The sequence below is a fragment of the Hydra vulgaris genome, chromosome 03 (assembly GCF_038396675.1).
Source record: "Hydra vulgaris chromosome 03, alternate assembly HydraT2T_AEP".
NCBI lineage: Eukaryota > Metazoa > Cnidaria > Hydrozoa > Anthoathecata > Hydridae > Hydra > Hydra vulgaris.
Genome location: NC_088922.1, coordinates 25,332,929 through 25,353,463, shown reverse-complemented (window position 1 = coordinate 25,353,463; position 20,535 = coordinate 25,332,929). Strand labels below are relative to the sequence as shown.

The window sequence follows — 20,535 nt, the reverse complement described above, 5'->3', positions numbered from 1 at the left end:
TTTTAAAACACCGGCAGTAACTTTTAACAAAGCACCTTACAGTAACATTGTCTTAAAAAAATAAAATTTTGCATAATTTTTCTCAAAATAACCTTCACAAAAATTCGCTTTATATGGTCATTTTTATTACATTTTTTAATATGAAATTTTTTATAAAAGATATCAAAATGTAAATTGAGTTTATTAAAAATTTTTCTTATTAAATAATTTGTAAAAATCACATTTTAGTGATTTTAGACATTTTCTTAATAATATAAGCTTTGTAAAACTAATTTAAATGCTTTTTATTTCTCAATTTTTATTTTAACCCTGATTAGGTTTATTGTTAAACATTTTATCCTTTTTTTCAAAATTTTTACAGTATTTAGCACAATGGTGATCACATGATTTAGAAAGTAAATTAGAAACTAAAATTTTTTTTAATAAATAAAAAAATTATTTAATTTATTTTATAAACAAAAATTTTAAAATAGTTACAGCTTTTGATGATGGTACTGCGCTTGAAAGAGAATCCACAAATATTTTCTTTAATTCAGTAAACTTATCTTTAACTAAGTCTTTTGCAGCTTCTGAATTACTATCACACAATTCTTCTAGTATACGATAACCTTTCTTTTGCATACTTTTATCTTTATTCTAAACATATTATAATTATGTTATTACACCAAATATCGTTTTAAGCTTTACTGGTGTCAGTGCATTCTTACATCAAGATTGACTACAGCAATGGAAAACAATTGATTAAGAACTTCTTCATCAGAATACTTAACCATGGCAACAGCTAAATCCATTAAATGATGCCTAAAAAACAAAACAAACATCAAAAACAAGTAGATCAAATTTTTAATTGGATTTAAAATTAATAATTACTTTTTATCAGCAGAGCTATCATCTGCTAATTTTTCAATTAGCTTTTTAGCAAAAGTCTTGATGAGCTAAAAAAAACAACAAACAAACATAGAAACTTATAACTTGAAAGATTTATAAACTCTTATCATAAGAAAATGTATTAGTAAATAATATTATCTAAATGTATAAATATTTATAAGTATTGTGACAAATACCAAGATAACAACAAAATATAAATTGTTACAGACTAAACGCAAATAAAAATATAAACCAACACACAAAAATATAAATAAACACAAACAAGATGAAAGTTTAACACTGACAAGTCAACCTACAAAATTAGCAGCAAAATGTGACTTAACTGACAAAATGTAAATTAAAAACACGGAAAAATAAATTAACAACAAATTATTAATAAACACCATTAAAAATTAGATTATTTGACAAGATGTGAATTATTGTAGACTAATATTTATTGATCTAAAGAAAAACTGTTCTTGAGCTTTTGAACTTGGATTTGAGCATTTTAAAAATGTTTAAAATTTTCAACAGTTTTTTTAAAAAATAACTAGGCTCAATAATGTTGAAACATCAACCATTTTTTAAGCATACTTTTTTTTTTTTTTAAATAACTACAGATAATGAAAAATAAAATTACCTGCTGAAAGTTTGAGGTTATCAGAATTGAATGTGCTAATATACCTCATGTCATGGAGGTCAGCATATTTTAAGACCCTTTTACAGGGGCAAAAAAAGCATATATAAAAATCTGGTTTAAAGTGTCCACCTGTTTAATAGATTTAAAACAAAATAAATTTTTATATAATAACATACAAAAAGGAGACTTGACATATATATTTGATATGTATATACATATATATACATATATATACATATACATATATATATACATATATATACATACATATATATATATATATATATATATATATATATATATATATACATATATATATATTTGATATGTATATACATATATATACATATATATACATATACATATATATATATATACATATATATATATATATATATATATATATATATATATATATATATATATATATATATATATATATATATATATATATATATATATATATATATATATATATATATATATATATACACACACACACACACATACATATATATAAACACACACACACGCACACACACATTCCACGATTGGAAGCCCAATCCCTTCTTTTGATCAAATTTTTAAAAAATATTTAAAATGTTAAATCTCCTATAATGAATGAGAATCTATTCCCATTTTGAGACTTTTTTTTTTTTAACAGTGGATAAACACTAACATTTTTGTCTGTAACATGAAGAAACATTTTGATTGTTTCTAAAACAGAAAGTGATACAGCTTGACAGTCTTTATCATCAGATGTGTAGAGATTGAACAATATGGGCAAATAATTTTTTGAATAATATCCGATTGCTTTCAGGTCAGTTTCTAGAAAAAAATCAGATAAAATATTGACATTTTGATTAAAATTATTTGAAAACATAAATTTTAAAATTAAATATAATATTTAATCAAAAACTGTATATATTTAACAATATCTACAGTTATGACCAAAAAAATTCAACCACTAAATATTTATAGCAAATGACTGTTAGACAGTACCATATATCATACACATTTATTAAAAGAAAAAGATTTAATTCAAAAATATTCAGTTTTCATTTTATGACACCACACTTTCATAATGACATAATGACCAAGTGTATTGCTTGGTCATAGGGCAATTGCATTTCCTTGAAGTCATGTAAACTAGCACAACCATTGGCAGTGATCACATTCAACAGAAGCTTAACAGAAGATGTAACACATTGATGATTGAAGCGCAAGCTTGGTTGCTAAAGAACATTTACACTTTTTTTTTGTTGCTACAAAGTGCTTAACTTGCATTTCATCTGAGAACATGACAAATTGCCACATTTTAACTACCCAAACTTAGTGTTTTTTGGAAATTTAAAGTGATCACAAATATTTTTTTGAGTAAGTCACGGGTTTAATGCAGCACAGTATGATTGAAAATTAAAGTCATTGCAAAACATCTTCAAACTGTGTGCGCACTAACATTTAGACTAGAAAGCAATTGTGTAAGAATTTGTGAGTTTGAAATTTGTATATTTTTCACAGTCAAATCATGCATCATGTTGCTGGTTTTTGGAGTGGTATATTTTAGACTTCCTTAGGATTTTCCTAGACTGATGCCATCTGTTGCTGCATTGAATAATACGTAATAACTATGTCATAATAGTTATGTCTTAGGTATCTTCAAATGTGCAGCAACCATTCATCACATTTGCTACCTTACATTAGGTTGGACTTTTACACATTTAGCAAGTGATATTATAGCCATACTATATAATATAGGAATTACACATGACTTTAATGTATATATATTTTTTGTTAATTCACCTCCCCAAGGGCGATAAGGTCACTACAGATGAGGAGGCTACTTGTGGTCATAACTCTATCTCAACTCTATAATCCAAAACACAAACCTTGACAAACAAGGCCACTGCACGGAGAAACAAGTTGAGCGCCGTACTACCAGAGATGCGGTGGGGATCGAACTCAGAACCTCTCGCATATAAAGCGACCGTTCTACCACGACACCACTACCGCATATAAGATATTTTTCTATTGGTATGCAATCACTTACACAATATGTGATTGTTTAGTGTGTTGCCAGCAAGCATATTTTACATTTATAAGTAATCTATAATAATTAATAGTGGCAATATCTTATTGGCCATAACAGTATACATTTTGCAAATAGCAAAAACCTAAACTCTCAGTAACATTTTATACACATTTTTAAGATCCTTTATTTTTATTTATTGGAGCCATGAACAGATTCAGTACTGAAAAGTTACTTTTCTATCTATACTTATCAACAGTATAACTTACACTGTTATACAGTTTACAATTTTCTTACAGTTTTCTTTTCAGCTCAAATATGTAAATATTCTTATAAACAAGACAACCTTTTTAAAACTTGTCAAAAACATTTAGATACATATTTAAAATACATGTTTTGACTATAATGTAGTTATCCTCAGTTAAAATAAATGAATAAATTTAATATGTAATATAATTAGTAGTGGTGTAGTGGTAGAACACTCGCTTCATAAGCAAAAAATTACAAATTCAATCCCCACCACACCCCTGGTAGCAGCGCCCTCAACTTGTTTCTCCATGCAGCAACCTTGATTGTCAAGGTTTGTGTTTAGGAGTTAAAAAGTTGAGAGACAATTGAAACTACAATTAAGTAGCCTCCTTGACAGTAGTGGCCCTCTCGGCCATGGAGGAGTAAATAACATTAAAAATATATATATTGTTTAAAAAAAAAATTAAAAAGGAATTAAAAAATGAAAGGAATGTCAAAAAAGAACAAAAGACAAAAAAAAATAAAAAAATAAAGGAAATGTTTTAAAGAACTTGATTGAAAATGTCATTTTTACATGGTTCACTTTATTAATACTGAGGTTTTCTTACTCTATATGCATAATTTCTGTGAGATTTAAAACAAATTGGCTGGAGACAAAATCTGAAATTGTAAAACTTATTAAAAAAACCATAACTAAATTTACTAAAACAACTTTCATTTGAGTGAAGATGTTTTTAAACATGTATTCAAAGTAAGTAAAGCAAATAGTTGCAACAAAACTTAAAAAATTGTCTTGTTTATAAGAATATTTACACATATGTGCTAAAAAGAAACTTAAGAAATATATATATATATATTTATATATATATAAAATATATATACACACATACATACTATACCTACACACATACATACATACATACTATACTTAGTTCATAGCTAAGGTTGCAATTTTCTAATACCATTTTTGTGCTCTTAATTTAAAAACATACACTTTAATTTTTAAAAAAAGAAGAAACCAAAGAATTATGAAAGAAAAGATTGTTGTCCCATCCCAAACACTTAGTTGATGTAGCAGTACTCCTTTGCAACAGCAGGCTATAAGAAAGTCAATGAATATACTGAAACCCTTGCAGGCCACCCATGTTCATCTAATGCTGTATTTATGTGTGTGTGTGTATATATATATATATATATATATATATATATATATATATATATATATATATATATATATATATATATATATATATATATATATATATATACCGTTTGTAAATTTGAATATTTTATAAAAAAATTCCTAAAAATAAAATGCAATTAAAAAACTATATTGTTAGGCCTGGCCTAACTGAGAGGGGGAAAAGGTCAATTAGCAAAATATAAATTCCAAAAAAAAAAAAAAAATTTTTTTTTTGTTACCCAGGGTGCGACAAATCGACGAATGTGCAAACATTTGTTAAAAAAAGAAAGAAAAACCAACGTCACATTTCCTTACTTTTACTTGCAAAGGTTGGCAATTACTTAAAATTTTTAAAAACGAACACATAACTTCAGCAATTTTTTTCCAAATAATTAAGCGATTGATAGTTTTTTATTTATTACAAAAAAAAAAAAAATAACTATTATAAAAAAATGATAAGTTGCTTAAATTTAAAACGCATTTTTAATGACTTTAAAAGAAACCATGCTAATATTTCTTCAATAATTAATACTTAATACTAATAATACTTTTAATAATTAAGTATGCCACTGAAGAAATTAATGTTTAGCATGGTTTTTACATGCGTTTATAAAAGCATGGAAAATTTCAGTTGAAATAAAAGCATTTGCAATTACCTTAAAAGAAACCATGCTAAAAGATTGCTTTCTTCAAAAAGGTGCTTTTTTTTCATTTTCTTATTGTTAAATTAAAGTAATACTTGCTTGCCTTTTTTAAAGTTTTAAAAAAATTGTTCAAGATTTGCAGAAATATATATAATTTAATAGAATATATAGAACTATTATGTTTATTATAGTTTTCATTTTTTACTGTGCGTTTAACAACACTAATAATATCATATTTTATTACTAAATGTTTAGTATTATTATAAATTAATAATATAAATGTAATAACTTATTAAATACTTAACTTTATATTATTATTTTTAAATGTCTTAAAAAAGGAATGTTAAAATAACTTTTTAAAGACATTTAAAGTATTTTATTTTTAGTTTCCTTTTATTTAAATTTCTTCAAGTTTATACATTTTTTTATAAGTAATTTTTTACAGTCATAATGTTATTGCATACTAGTTAAGAATGGAAAATAAAACTGGCATATTCATGGCTGATGAACAGGTTTTGAGGTGGAGGTGCACAACCATCTATTTCTGAAAACAAATCCTCTATATCTAGAATTTCTCTTAAAAAAAAAGAAGACCTTTAGAAAAGTGGGAAGGTGGGGGGTGGGGGGGTGTCCCTTTCCCACATTGTCAGCCCTGTTATTTGACATACATCTTAAATTAGACATTTGTCAACAAATAAAGAAACGAACATCAACATTTATTTAAACGATTTGTTGCGCCCTGTTCCCATAATAAAAAAATCATAATAAAAATAAAATCATAATAAAAAATACATTTACCATCAACCGTTTTACTGATGAGCATTCTCAAGGCTTGTAAAACAACAGATCGCAGTTCTTTTTGTTCAGTTAGAGCTGTTCCCAAAATCATAGCAATGTTTTTGAACTCCTATCATAAATAAAAATCTACATAAAACTATTTTCTTCAAACTTTTTTACATAAAACTTTGTATTATTCAAATTTAGTCACAACCAATTTAATTTCAATAAACAACCAAAAGTATGTTTTGCAATAATTGCATATATACATCTATATAATATGCATATTATATTACATATATAATATATACTATATATGCGTATATAATACATATATAATATATGTATTATATACATTTTTCACAATGACATCATAATTTCTAGGTTATTAGTTAAAGTATAATTACTTACTTGATCCAAATTCAAGTATTAACAATTTTTTGAATATATATACTTGTGAATAATTATTTAAACTTGAAAATATCTTCTTGAACTTGAAACTTGATATAGTCTTTAACCAAAACATAAAATAAGTCTTACCGAAGACAGGTCAGAAGGGTTGTTACAAAATCCAGGTAATAAAGCCCATATCTAAACATATAAGCTACCATAAATTTAGCACCAAAAAAAAAATACTTTGGCAGTCTGTTATCAATAATTAAAATGTACAATCAAGATTAACTTATTACATTAATAAATCTGTTTTTTTTTTTTGAACTCATTCTATTCATTTTCAAAACTGTTCATAACTTTCACAACCGTTCTCATATTTAAATAGTGCTGTATTTTAGATTTTGAATAAACTCATTTTAAAAATAGTAACTAATATTCCAAACAAAAATTAATTTTACAAATTATTAGAATAGAAATAGATTTTCTTTCCATTTTCTTTCATTATGATAAACATTTTTACTTTTTTGTTAGTTATAATAATACAAAAAGAAGGCCTGGTGACTAGGTAAACACAGTAAAACCTTTCATTCAAATGTTCTATAATCATTTTTATTGAAGAAAATTAAAAAAATTGCCTGTTTTTTGATTTTTATGTTAAAAGATATTTTACTTCATTGACAACCACCACCACCCACCCACATCGTTTAAATAAAACTAAAAATTCTTTAAATATTACAAAATCTTAACTATTTAAAAAAATTGACTTAAATTGACTACAAAATATGAAAATATTTATAGTTTAAATAAAATACTAAAAAATTATTTTATATAAAAAAATAATTGTAATTATTAAGTTATAATGGATAACCGCCCCCCCCCCATAAGCTGTAAATCATAAAACATGTTTATTTATCATGTATGAGCGGCTTCCAGCTGGTGTCTCGATACTCAACTTGGGTAGATATTAAATGCATCCAGCTAAAATTCCCTTGCATTTGGGCTCTTAATTGAGCAAAAGCTGGAAATAGTGTCTCAAAAATGCTCATCTTGGGCAGAGGTGGGCATTATTGGACAATTCATCCAGTTAATGTCTTGAGAAAGGCCTATTAGACAAAGACTTTAAGGGTTAGCAGAATAATTCTGCTGACCACCCTCAAAACCCTTCTTTAACTATTAGGCTGGCGTAGATAAAAACCTGTAGTACTCTACTCCAAGTATTTTACATTCTTTTGCAGCTACTATATCTAATCATTATCATTTTTTACAACATTTTATTTAACTTACTTTCTGTTGGTGGGTTTATTTTTGGTGTCCACACAAAACAAACACGAGGTTAGCAGTAATAATAAAAAAACAGTTAAAAAAAGTAATTAAAACAAACAGTGCAAAACAGACTTAAGTTTTGCGTAAATAAAAGAAATCGTTAAGAAAAGTAATTAAAACAAACAATAAACAAACTTTTCGCGCTTTAGTTTAGAGTAAATAAATCCTTACAAAAAAGAAAATATAAGCACTAAAATAAAATACAAAAAACTCAAACTCAAAGCGAAAATACAAAAAACTCAAAACTCATCGCATACTGTAACTGACCAAAAGGTTTTATCTTTGGTCCTGTTTTGTTTTTTATTTTATCTACAAAAATGATCTTTCTGAAAACCTTATATCTAAAGCGGCTCTATTTGTTGATGACTTAACTTTTATACCCCTGTCTTGACAAAAGGTCTTCTCTTTTTGATCGCTTAGAACAAGGTGCCAATCTTAAATCTTATCTAACTTTTGTAACAGATTGGGGCTTGCAGTGGCTTGTGAATTTTAACTCAGTTATTTACTTCAAAAAAGGGCTGGTTCTTCTAATGATGCTTTTTCTCTTCTAGACAAGGTCCAAAAACACATTATAAATGCAGTTGGACCTGCTCTATCTACCAAATCGGAACCTCTCTCCCCCATAGTAAAGCTGCATCTCATTCTCTTTTTCATTATTACTATCATTGTCGCTGCTTAATGGAACTATCACCTCAAGTTCCATCAATCAAGTCTCATTCTTTTACTGTATCTATCCTTGCATGATTTAAAAACTTTTACTCATCTAGTCCCCTCCCCCCCCCCCACACACACACACTTTAACCCTTTGGAACTCTTTCCCATCTTCATGTTTTCTGTCATGCGTTTGCTTGCTCTTTAACTCTATTCTTGTTTTCTAACTCCTAACTTAACAGTGGTTGCTTGCAGCCTAGTTAGAAGTGAATCAATTTAAAAAAAAAGTAGAATATGTTTATTTATGATGGATCAGCCTCTTGTTATTTATGATGGATCAGCCTCTTCTATCTGCAATTTGTAAAACAGCTGAGATACGTAGAATAAAAATATTTATTCATAATATTTTAGTTCAACTTTGTATTAATTGTACTATGGAATTGTATGATACTATGTTTAAAACAAATTTCAACAAAATTATTTTTTATGAAGTGCTTCATAAAACCTACCTGAGATTGGAGTGTTTCATAAACTTTTGCTTCGAGATCTTGGTTTATTGCTCTACATTTTAAAGCTATAAATTAAAAAGAAAAAAACTACATATTAATATCAACTCCTCCGACCTAAAAAATCTTTTGCATTTGTATTGGGTGTGTGCAAAAATAATTTTTGACATTGAAATTTTGATTTCTGCACTCTGCTTGGAAAGTATTCTTGGGTGTTGTCATAACGCTATTAAACATCATCTGAATCAGCTTAGTTATTACTCAAAACAAGGTGTTTAGTTTCCACATGATTAAAGTCTATATAAGCAAAACCAGCATTTATACTTTTTTTGATATCTTAAAAGCTATGATTGGCTAGACAAAGTTATTACAGTCATTAAAAAAATCTTCTATGTTAATTTTATAAGAAAGCGTAAATGACTCAGTCCTACTTAAAAGTCATTACTGACTCCAAAACATAAATTTCATTTAAAATTTTTTTTCTTATTTTGGTGGGGCATGTGTGCCATTACATATTGGGAGTTGTCTCCTGCCAATACAACTTTCACTGCAGAGGTCTATTGTACTCAACTAGAAAAGCTTAAGCAAAAACTCTCAACTTAATGTTCAGAGCAACACAAAATTTGCTTTCTTCTTGACAGAAATCAACAACATATTGCAAAAATCAATTTTAAAAAAAGTATTGAAATTTAACTGGGAGATATTACCTCACCCACAATTTTCTTAGCTCCAACAGATTATTATTTGTTTTGTTCATCAATCAACTATGAGGATAAATTTTTTTAAAACGAAATCAAATTCAAAGCGAACCAGAGTAACCTTTTTTACCTTTAAGCCCAAAAAGTTTCTTTCACAGAGCATCCATAAGAAACAAAAATAAAACATAGATAAAGAATGATGAATTTATCACTGCTACAACCCAAACAAAGTAGCAGAAATTCCCTTGCATGTTCTATATCAGTCTATGTATGTACTGAAACTCCTAGCAACTCTCTATTTCATTATGGCGTCAAATTGCTAATCTAAACGTGCTTTTAATGTTGTATATACATATACATGCATACATACATACGTACAGACAAACTTAGAGTTCGCCAACTTTTCTTTGAAACATAAACATTGGCTTAAAACTTTTATAAAGGAACACAGCACTTTACTATTTTATCAGGTGTTTAAATAAAAGATTAGTTTTGCCAATTTTATTAAAATTTTTTATTTAAATGTTATAAAATGTTAATTTTTCCAATATCTTTTTAATTTCGTTTATTATTAAGTAAAAGATTTGTGTTTAGAATATAAATAAAACCTTTATACTACTTGAATAACAAGGGTATATATAACTTCTGAAAATACTGTATTTTATAAAAAAAAATTTTATAAGGATAAGTTTATATACTATAAACAGTGTTTAAATTAATTTGTCTAGAATTAAAAAAAAAAAACATTTGTTCTAAAATATTTATTTTTATTATTTTAAATAGAACTTAAACAAAATATTTTTTTTTCTTTTAATTTTATTTTTATATATAATTTAATATATAACTAGAATTATACATTTGTTTTGCCGTTTTTACTTCAGTTATATTCTTTAGAAGTCAATACAAATGCAGCCACTTTCCTTAAATTTAATTGATAAAAAGAACCTAAAAATCATAAATTCCATAAACTGTTTAAACAAAATAAGCTATAGCTAATTGTTTGGAGCTATAGCTATAGCTGGACTTCAGAATTAAAGATCTTGTTTATTTTCATATACTAAATATAATTAATATTACCTAATACATTTTAGTTTGTTTAAAAAAAAAAAAAAGTATTAGGTAATATTAATTATATTTATCATCATTAACTATATATATAAATATATATATATATATATATATATATATATATATATATATATATATATATATATATATATATATATATATATATATATATATATATATTATACATAAATATATAATTAAACTAGTTACATTTATATAATTATATATATAACTATATTTATATAATATAATTAATAGGTAGCACTAATATCTTTAAATATAAGATAATTTTTAATTTTAAAACAAGTAAAGTTTGTTATTATTAACACTAACACAACTAAGATAAAAAATATTTGTTATAATATAGTAAATAAAACCATATTTACCTTTTTGTCTTAATTTGGCTGCCATGGGTAAAAAATAAGAAATAAAAAACTTTAATTCACTATTTTGGATATTGTCTTTCATTACAGGAAGTAACCAGGCTCTTGGGAACTGACATACATCACTAAAAAAAGGGAAAGAATGATTTAAAAAAATGAATATAAAAAATAATAATAATAAAAAAAAACTCCAACATTGACATCAAAATACATTAAAAATAAAATATATATTAAAGAAAACTTCATCATAGTACTAGTGTTAAATATATGTAAAGCATTATAAAATGCATAATTATAAGATGCATAATAAATTCAAAAAATCTGTTGTCAGTCAGCAATCAACATCATGTTTAACAATTCAAGTAAATCAAATCTAAAATAATTCAAACTTCAACATAATAAAAAAAAAAAATGATTATATATAATTCAAAATTTTAACAGTATTCTCAGTGATGCAAACCTATAAAAGCAATATTATCTTATTATTATTTAACCATCTTATTAACCATCTTATTATTATTTAACCATCTTATTAACCATCTTATTATTATTTAACCATCTTATTATTATTTACAACCATCTTATTAACCATCTTATTATTATTTACAACCATCTTATTAACCATCTTATTATTATTAACAACCATCTTATTAACCATCTTATTATTAATTAACCATCTTATTAACCATCTTATTACTATTTACAACCATCTTATTAACCATCTTATTATTATTTACAACCATCCTATTAACCATCTTATTATTATTTACAACCATCTTATTAACCATCTTATTATTATTTAACCATCTTATTAACCATCTTATTATTATTTACAACCATCTTATTAACCATCTTATTATTATTTACAACCATCTTATTAACCATCTTATTAACCATCTTATTATTATTTACAACCATCTTATTAACCATCTTATTATTATTTACAACCATCTTATTAACCATCTTATTATTATTTAACCATCTTATTAACCATCTTATTATTATTTACAACCATCTTATTAACCATCTTATTATTATTTACAACCATCTTATTAACCATCTTATTATTATTTACAACCATCTTATTAACCATCTTATTATTATTTACAACCATCTTATTAACCATCTTATTATTATTTACAACCATCTTATTAACCATCTTATTATTATTTACAACCATCTTATTAACCATCTTATAATTATTTACAACCATCTTATTAACCATCTTATTATTATTTAACCATCTTATTAACCATCTTATTATTATTTACAACCATCTTATTAACCATCTTATTATTATTTAACCATCTTATTAACCATCTTATTATTATTTACAACCATCTTATTAACCATCTTATAATTATTTACAACCACCTTATTAACCATCTTATTATTATTTAACCATCTTATTAACCATCTTATTATTATTTACAACCATCTTATTAACCATCTTATTATTATTTACAACCATCTTATTAACCATCTTATTATTATTTACAACCATCTTATTAACCATCTTATTATTATTTACAACCATCTTATTAACCATCTTATTATTATTTACAACCATCTTATTAACCATCTTATAATTATTTACAACCATCTTATTAACCATCTTATTATTATTTAACCATCTTATTAACCATCTTATTATTATTTACAACCATCTTATTAACCATCTTATTATTATTTAACCATCTTATTAACCATCTTATTATTAATTAACCATCTTATTAACCATCTTATTATTATTTACAACCATCTTATTACCAATCTTATTATTATTTACAACAATCTTATTAACCATTTTATTATTATTTAACCATCTTATTAACCATCTTATTATTATTTACAACCATCTTATTAACCATCTTATTATTATTTACAACCATCTTATTAACCATCTTATTATTATTTACAAACATCTTATTAACTATCTTATTATTATTTACAACCATCTTATTAACTATCTTATTATTATTTAACCATCTTATTAACCATCTTATTATTATTTACAACCATCATATTAACCATCTTATTATTATTTACAACAATCTTATTAACCATTTTATTATTATTTAACCATCTTATTAACCATCTTATTATTATTTACAACCATCTTATTAACCATCTTATTATTATTTACAACCATCTTATTAACCATTTTATTATTATTTAACCATCTTATTAACCATCTTATTATTATTTACAACCATCTTATTAACCATCTTATTATTATTTAACCATCTTATTAACCATCTTATTATTATTTACAACCATCTTATTAACCATCTTATTATTATTTACAACCATCTTATTAACCATCTTATTATTATTTACAACCATCTTATTAACAATCTTATTATTATTTACAACCATCTTATTAACCATCTTATTATTATTTAACCATCTTATTAACTATCTTATTATTATTTACAACCATCTTATTAACCATCTTATTATTATTTACAACCATCTGTAGCAGTTTAAGTACATACATATTTTAGGGATAATTCAAGTCAAAAATAAAATGAAACACTTTGTAAAAAGATTTATACAAAAATTCATTTTTAAACATAAGCTAACTTAATTTTTAATTAACTTTTAAAAGTTAACTTTTTGCTAAAAAAGTTTTTGTTAGTTAGCAATTTAAATTTATAACACATTTTGTAATTAATATAATCATAACCATGATTTATTTCACTGTACTTGTTAGTTTGTCCAAAACATACAAGATCCTATTAAATTTTTTGATTAGGATATACTCTATCATTTAGTCTTTTTAAAACTAAATTATTTTTTATTAACTTACTCATTTCGTAACAATTCTAAAGGACGCTCTAGTATAATCGCCTTAGGTCCCATTCCCTTGAAAGCAGCACCAATGGTATTGAGAAGGTCATTTTTAAATGGAAAATCAGGATTATCATGTAAGTCAATAAGAGATGCAACTCCTTTAATCATTACTGACCGACATGCGCTTCCGAATGTTGCATATAAATATTGTAAACATTGTAAAACAACATTCCATAATGGTTGATATTTATAACGCAAACCTGACTCCATAATTTTAATGATTTGTTTAAATGAAGAATTTTCCAATTTTATATCCTCAGCAAGTTCTTCTTGAATATTTTCCAAGCAATTTTGACTAGTTAACTATAAAATTTGAAAAAAAAAATTATATTTTAAACTATTAATCAAAATAAAATTTAATTTCAATGAAAAATTAAAAAATTATATTTTCTAAATACAATATATTATAACCTTCATAGCATCTGCTGCAGCCTTAGCAACAGCTTTATGCTCTGAAGAAAAAAATGATAAAGCTGAGCTAAAGAACTTTGGTAATGCATTTAAACACGATCTTCTATTCAATCTAATCAAAATAAAAGAAAACACATTTATTAAAATATATTATATTAGGCAACTTAGATTTCAAACTACCTGGACAAGCTTGTTTTAATACTAAAAATAAGTATAGCCTAATGGTTTAATAACAATACAATTATTATGATAACAATTTATAATAATTCAACTAACACTTAGTTAACTAAAAATAATTTAATTACAAATAAAACAAGTTGATAAACATTGATTACTGGAAAATGCAAGAAATGAAAATGATAAAAACATAATTACAATGAGAGGTTGGAGTGTGCTGCAGCCTGCATAACTAACCATCCTTCAGAAACATGAACATCGTTAACACTGGGTTGAAAGTCATATAAAGCCTTTCAAAAAAAGTTATAAAAACTATAAAGTATAAAAATAAATGTCATAAATAAATTAAAATTCCAATTGTGAAAAAAAAAATTTCAGAGTAACTAAGGAAGTAAAAAATCAACAAATCAACATTTGATTATTCACAAACAAAGTTAAAAATGTTTAAAACATTTGTTTTTTTAGAAAGAAAACAAAAAATTAATGTAATGTCTAAAGTCTTAAAGAAATAATATCTAGTTTTATGCTGAAGAAAAAACGTATTTGAAGTAGTGTTGTAAACTTATAAAACTATTACTCAATATAATAACATTTATATTTAAATAGAATCATATTTACATTCAATTTACTCACATTAATGATTTTACCATTTAGCTCCAAAGTAAGGTTTTCTTCAGATGGATGACTTTCAAATAAGGCGTAAAGTGTTTGCATGGAATTTGTTTTGACAATCTAAATAAATCAACAAAGGACATTGAATAGAAAAAGGCTGTAAAAACAAAAGTCATTTTAAAAAAGATACCTAACTTCACTGATAAGTCATTTTTATTTTTTATATTTATTTGCTGCAGTGAACATATGCTTACTGAATAATAAACCACTTTTGCAGCAAATATTAATTCGAAAAAGGAAGATTACAAATAAACCTTGGAGCTATTTCAGATAACTGTTATTATAATTTGTAAACAATATCACAGCCAATATTTCTAGTTAATTTATTTATGAAACTATTTCAAATATTCATATTCATAACACTTTTATTATTTTAAATACTTTTCTGTGAGTTAAAACTGCTATTTAAACATTTTATTAAAAACCAGAACTTTGCAAACAAATTTTTATTTTTAAAGTTTAATTATTATCTTCTATTATCTTTTTAACAAAATAAATCAAATAATTATAATTCTTGAAACAGTTTTATTTTATAGTCAAACACATGATTTATAGCAAATCATTCAAAAAAAAGTTATTAAAATTATTTTTTATTTTCAGCCTCTTTAGTGAATATTTTGGTGTATATGGAAGCCATGAAAGCCCTCATACCATCTGCTATTCCATGTCTGCTAGGTAACAATGTTATGGCAAAGTTATAAACTATAGTTATTTAAGAAAAAGTTTAGTAAACAAACTTTTTTAAAGTTTCTTTTATATGCATAGAAATAAAAAGAAAATAATTTCTTACCAAGTCATTAGAAGACATAGTGTTTAAAACTGCTTCACATAAAATTTTTAAATTCTAATAAAAAAAAAAATCAAACTTGTATGCTCCTTCTTTAAAATACAATATATACAATATATACAATATTTACATATTTACAATATTTACATATTTACAATATTTACATATTTACATATTTACAATATTTACAATATTTACAATATTTACAATATTTACATATTTACAATATTTACATATTTACAATATTTACATATTTACAATATTTACAATATTTACAATTTTTTCATATTTACAATATTTTCATATTTACAATATTACAATATTTACATATTTATAATATTTACAATATTTACATATTAAGATATAGCAAACTATTATGAAGATAATAATTTCCAAAAATGTATTGTAAATGTTTGAATAGGTTTTCTAGCTGCTAAGATTGAACTTTATTGACCCTCTATCCCATTGTCATTAAGTTGCATCTCTTTCTTTTTTGACAAATACGACCATTGTAACTCTCAACTTAATTAGAGATTACTCACAGCCTTTTTGGAAGTGAACTTCTAACTTAATTAGTGGTTGCTTGCAGCAACCATTAATTAAGTTGGGATCCTGATCCTGATAATCACAACTGATTAACCTTTCCAAGCGCATTTTATAAATGTTTCAAATAGATATGTTGAATTGCATTTATAGTTTTATGTCACCAAGATTACATCATATAATACTAAATGGACTTAAAGTTATACACCAATTTTTATTAATTAGATATAAAAATAGAAATAACTTCTGAAGTGGCTCAAAACACATCACAAAGATTTTAAGAAGTTTCAAAAACATTTATCAAGTAAATAATCTCAAATAAAAACTAATGAGTGTAATGTAAAAAAAGCATTTTTTTCTTTGTTCCTCAGATCCTCATATCAGTAGTTAGTAAAAAAAAAAAGAATTTTACTTTGATTTGATCCAGAATTTATACAAATTTAAAAAGCTTAAAGCAAAACTTAAATTAACTTAATGTTGTTATAAAGAAATTACAAAAAATAATATAATTTGCATGATATACTATATTATAATTTGTAATGAGTTTAATCATTATAAGTTGTAACTTTTTGTTTAAGGAACAAAACTGCAGGCTGCTTCATACAGCAGACAAGTTGATGGTATAAGGCAATACTCAGGAACACCATCATTAGCTTCTGCAGAAAAAAATAATATAAGTCTTTGAAAAGATCACAGAGAGAAATTCTAAGTAATAGTTCAATAAATAAAAATAAAAATTTTGGGCTAATGTCACATTATCTTGTTATAACAAGTTAAAGAACTTAATGAGTAGGTTGCATGAATGATTTATGAAACTAGTTCAGCATTTCTATTACTTAAGCACCAAGAATTCCAAAAATGTTGATGTTGAGACTAGTGTTCTGACTAAAAAAGACTTAATAAATAGTTATAAATAGTTATAATTTCATAAGTAGTTACATGAGGCTGCTGAGAAAATTTGATAAATTTTTAGCGTGTAACCTAAAAATCAATGACGTTAAAGCTCATATAGAATCATATGAAATCAATCAATGTTAAAGATGATATAGAATCATATGAAATCAATCAATGTTAAAGATCTTTGTTTTGGGAAAATACATAAATCTGGTGGACTAAATCTTGACTAATCTCAATCTATGCACTGGAGTATCATATAAACTATGTAACTGCTGATCATTGCTAATCTAATTACCTTTGCTGATCTAATTTCTAACTAAATTGCTGATCTAACAATCTTTGCTGCAAATCTTTGATTCACACTGGTGCATAATTGATTCTTCAGACACTGGAATTATTTTAACCTTGTAATAAAGACATCTGCAAAATATCTGCTTGCTCTCCTGGAACCTATTGCTTTAGCACTTTAAAAAGTACAAAGTGGTGCAAAATACTGAAAGTGCGAAAGAACTTTTGTGGAAAAGTGACTAAATCAATCAAAATAAATATAAAAAAAGACAGAAACACTCTACTACAAGGACAAATATTTCCTTTCATTACCAATTCACTTCATTAGCACAAGGACAAATGTTGAAGGAAATATATACATATCATTCTTACAGATGTGGAATTTAGAGGTTGTATGACTTGATGTTTAAACAGCATTGTCATCTAACCCATGGTGGGGCTCATATCAAGATAATATTGAAAGTAAAAGTTCACCTTTCCTATTTACAGTGATTTCATTTGTTGTAGTTGAACATGCACTCTCCTAAATTTTAAGTTTGGAAACAGAAAAAAGCTGCTAAGATTGGGTTTCTTTTCATCAGCACAAAACAAACTTGATGCTAACTTTTTTTTACTGAATTGTCACATTCTAACTTTGACAATGACAAATGGCTTTTATGTTGTTTTTGTCTTTTAAACAAATCAATTTGAAGCAAAAAAAAACTTGTTTTATACAAAAATGTCAATTAAATTATTATACAAAAAAAATGTAGAAGGTAATAAATTTTTTATTATTATGTTTTTTTTAATGTACTTATTGTAAAGTAGTATATTTAGATTATCGTTTCAGTTTTTTTGAATCTATTTTAGGGGCAAGGTGCCCCTAAAATAGATTATTATTTATTATTATGTTTTTTTTAATGAACTTATTGTAAAGTAGTATATTTAGATTATCGTTTCAGTTTTTTTGAATCTATTTAGGGGCAAGGTGCCCCTAAAGACTAAAACCAATTTTTGATATAAACAATATGTTTTTCTGAAAACAGGTGTATATCTTTGTATAATTTGTTTAATTTTATTCAATAAAATCAAAACATTAGGGGGCCATAAAGGATGTTACCATTTTTTAGGTAACTTTTGACCCTTCCTCCTTTGTCGCCGATTGTATTTTTTGCCTAAACCCCTACCCCTCTCTAAAAAGTATATCATAAAATTAGGACTCCCCCTTTTTTTTATTTATTAAAGACCATTTCAAATTTAATTTTCTATTTTAAAGATGTTTATTGGCGCGTTTCACAAGTAAATTACAGTTTTCTGTGTTTTAAAAACAACCTGGTTGAAACATGGATGTTCCCGATGATTGGGAACATCCATGTTTGACTCACATAGTTCACATGCTCTCTGTGAAAAAAAAACTGTTATTTTAACCATTTTCTATATAGTAAACTTAATCTAAGTGTGTCATAGAAACATACATTACTCTTTGTCCATCCAAGGGTTTTTCTAAATTGTCAATTGATATGATTGAAATAGGGCAATCCAAATCCTCCAAAACCATCAGAGACCTTGTTCATCAAGGTTCATGTTTCAGAGTTACAGAGTTTAGAAGGTTGTAACCACAATTAAAGCAGCCTCCTTGACTGTAGTGGCCTTCATGGCCTTAGTGAGGTGAATTAATATTTAAAAAAAAGATAATTAATTTCTTACGACCTTGCATACATATCCTGCCTCCAAATCTTGCTTTTTGTCTATCTTATTTCAAGTTTTATCTTTTTTTGTTTTGTTTTGACAATTGGCTTTTTTCTTAGATTTTTTTCGGATTAACATTGTTATGAGATTTTATTTATTTAAAATTTAGAAGACTGTAATGATCGCTATACAACCCTTTAGAAAATCATTTGTAATACTCGCTTTAGAAAATAATTAATTGTTGCTACATAAGTAATTCTTTTTGGAGAATTATTTGTAAAACTCTCATTAGACAATCATCAATGATAGTAAAACTATTTCAATCACTTATGCTAGCAAAACTATTTCCTTGGGGAAGAGCTTTGCACAAAGAATTTGTACATGAACTAAATATAAAGTCGTAGCGATCAACTTATGAAAGTTGAGATACTACGAGAAACAACAGTATCAAATTGTCATATATTTTAAACAATTGCAAAAAAATTAAACAAATATCAACACAACTATCTTTTAATCGCGATAAATAAAAACATTCACTAAACTTCACAACAACACATGTTTTATTGTTTTCCATGTTATTATAATTGAATAAAAAATAAAAAAATTATATAAAGTGACGCCCTTCTTTGATAACCTCCTCCCCTGTTCATTTTTATCTTGATCCCTCCCATCTTTTGCATGATGATCTTATATAAATTAAAACTTTCTTAAATTAAATTTTATACATAAGTTGCACACCAATTTGTTTTATTATTCTCTATACTAAATATTCTATACAATTATTATTTTATGCTCAATCTGCAAACAATCAAGTTGGTATTTGAG

The 20,535-nt window shown here is 25.2% G+C and overlaps 1 protein-coding gene across 1 annotated transcript in view; it reads right to left on the bottom strand.

Moving 5' to 3' along the window:
* Nucleotides 1-20,535, bottom strand: part of LOC100202359 (RRP12-like protein) — an 86,626-nt gene that overhangs the window by 30,971 nt on the left and 35,120 nt on the right. Inside the window, exons 10-22 of the mRNA XM_065792760.1 lie at nt 16,318-16,371; nt 15,489-15,587; nt 15,054-15,145; nt 14,679-14,790; nt 14,224-14,570; nt 11,415-11,536; nt 9,266-9,330; nt 6,930-6,980; nt 6,411-6,519; nt 2,187-2,335; nt 871-935; nt 708-801; nt 478-636 (exon numbers count right to left, since the gene is read on the bottom strand). Of these exons, the coding sequence (XP_065648832.1) occupies nt 478-636; nt 708-801; nt 871-935; nt 2,187-2,335; nt 6,411-6,519; nt 6,930-6,980; nt 9,266-9,330; nt 11,415-11,536; nt 14,224-14,570; nt 14,679-14,790; nt 15,054-15,145; nt 15,489-15,587; nt 16,318-16,371 (1,518 nt within the window). The remainder of the gene's footprint in view (nt 1-477; nt 637-707; nt 802-870; nt 936-2,186; nt 2,336-6,410; nt 6,520-6,929; nt 6,981-9,265; nt 9,331-11,414; nt 11,537-14,223; nt 14,571-14,678; nt 14,791-15,053; nt 15,146-15,488; nt 15,588-16,317; nt 16,372-20,535) is intronic.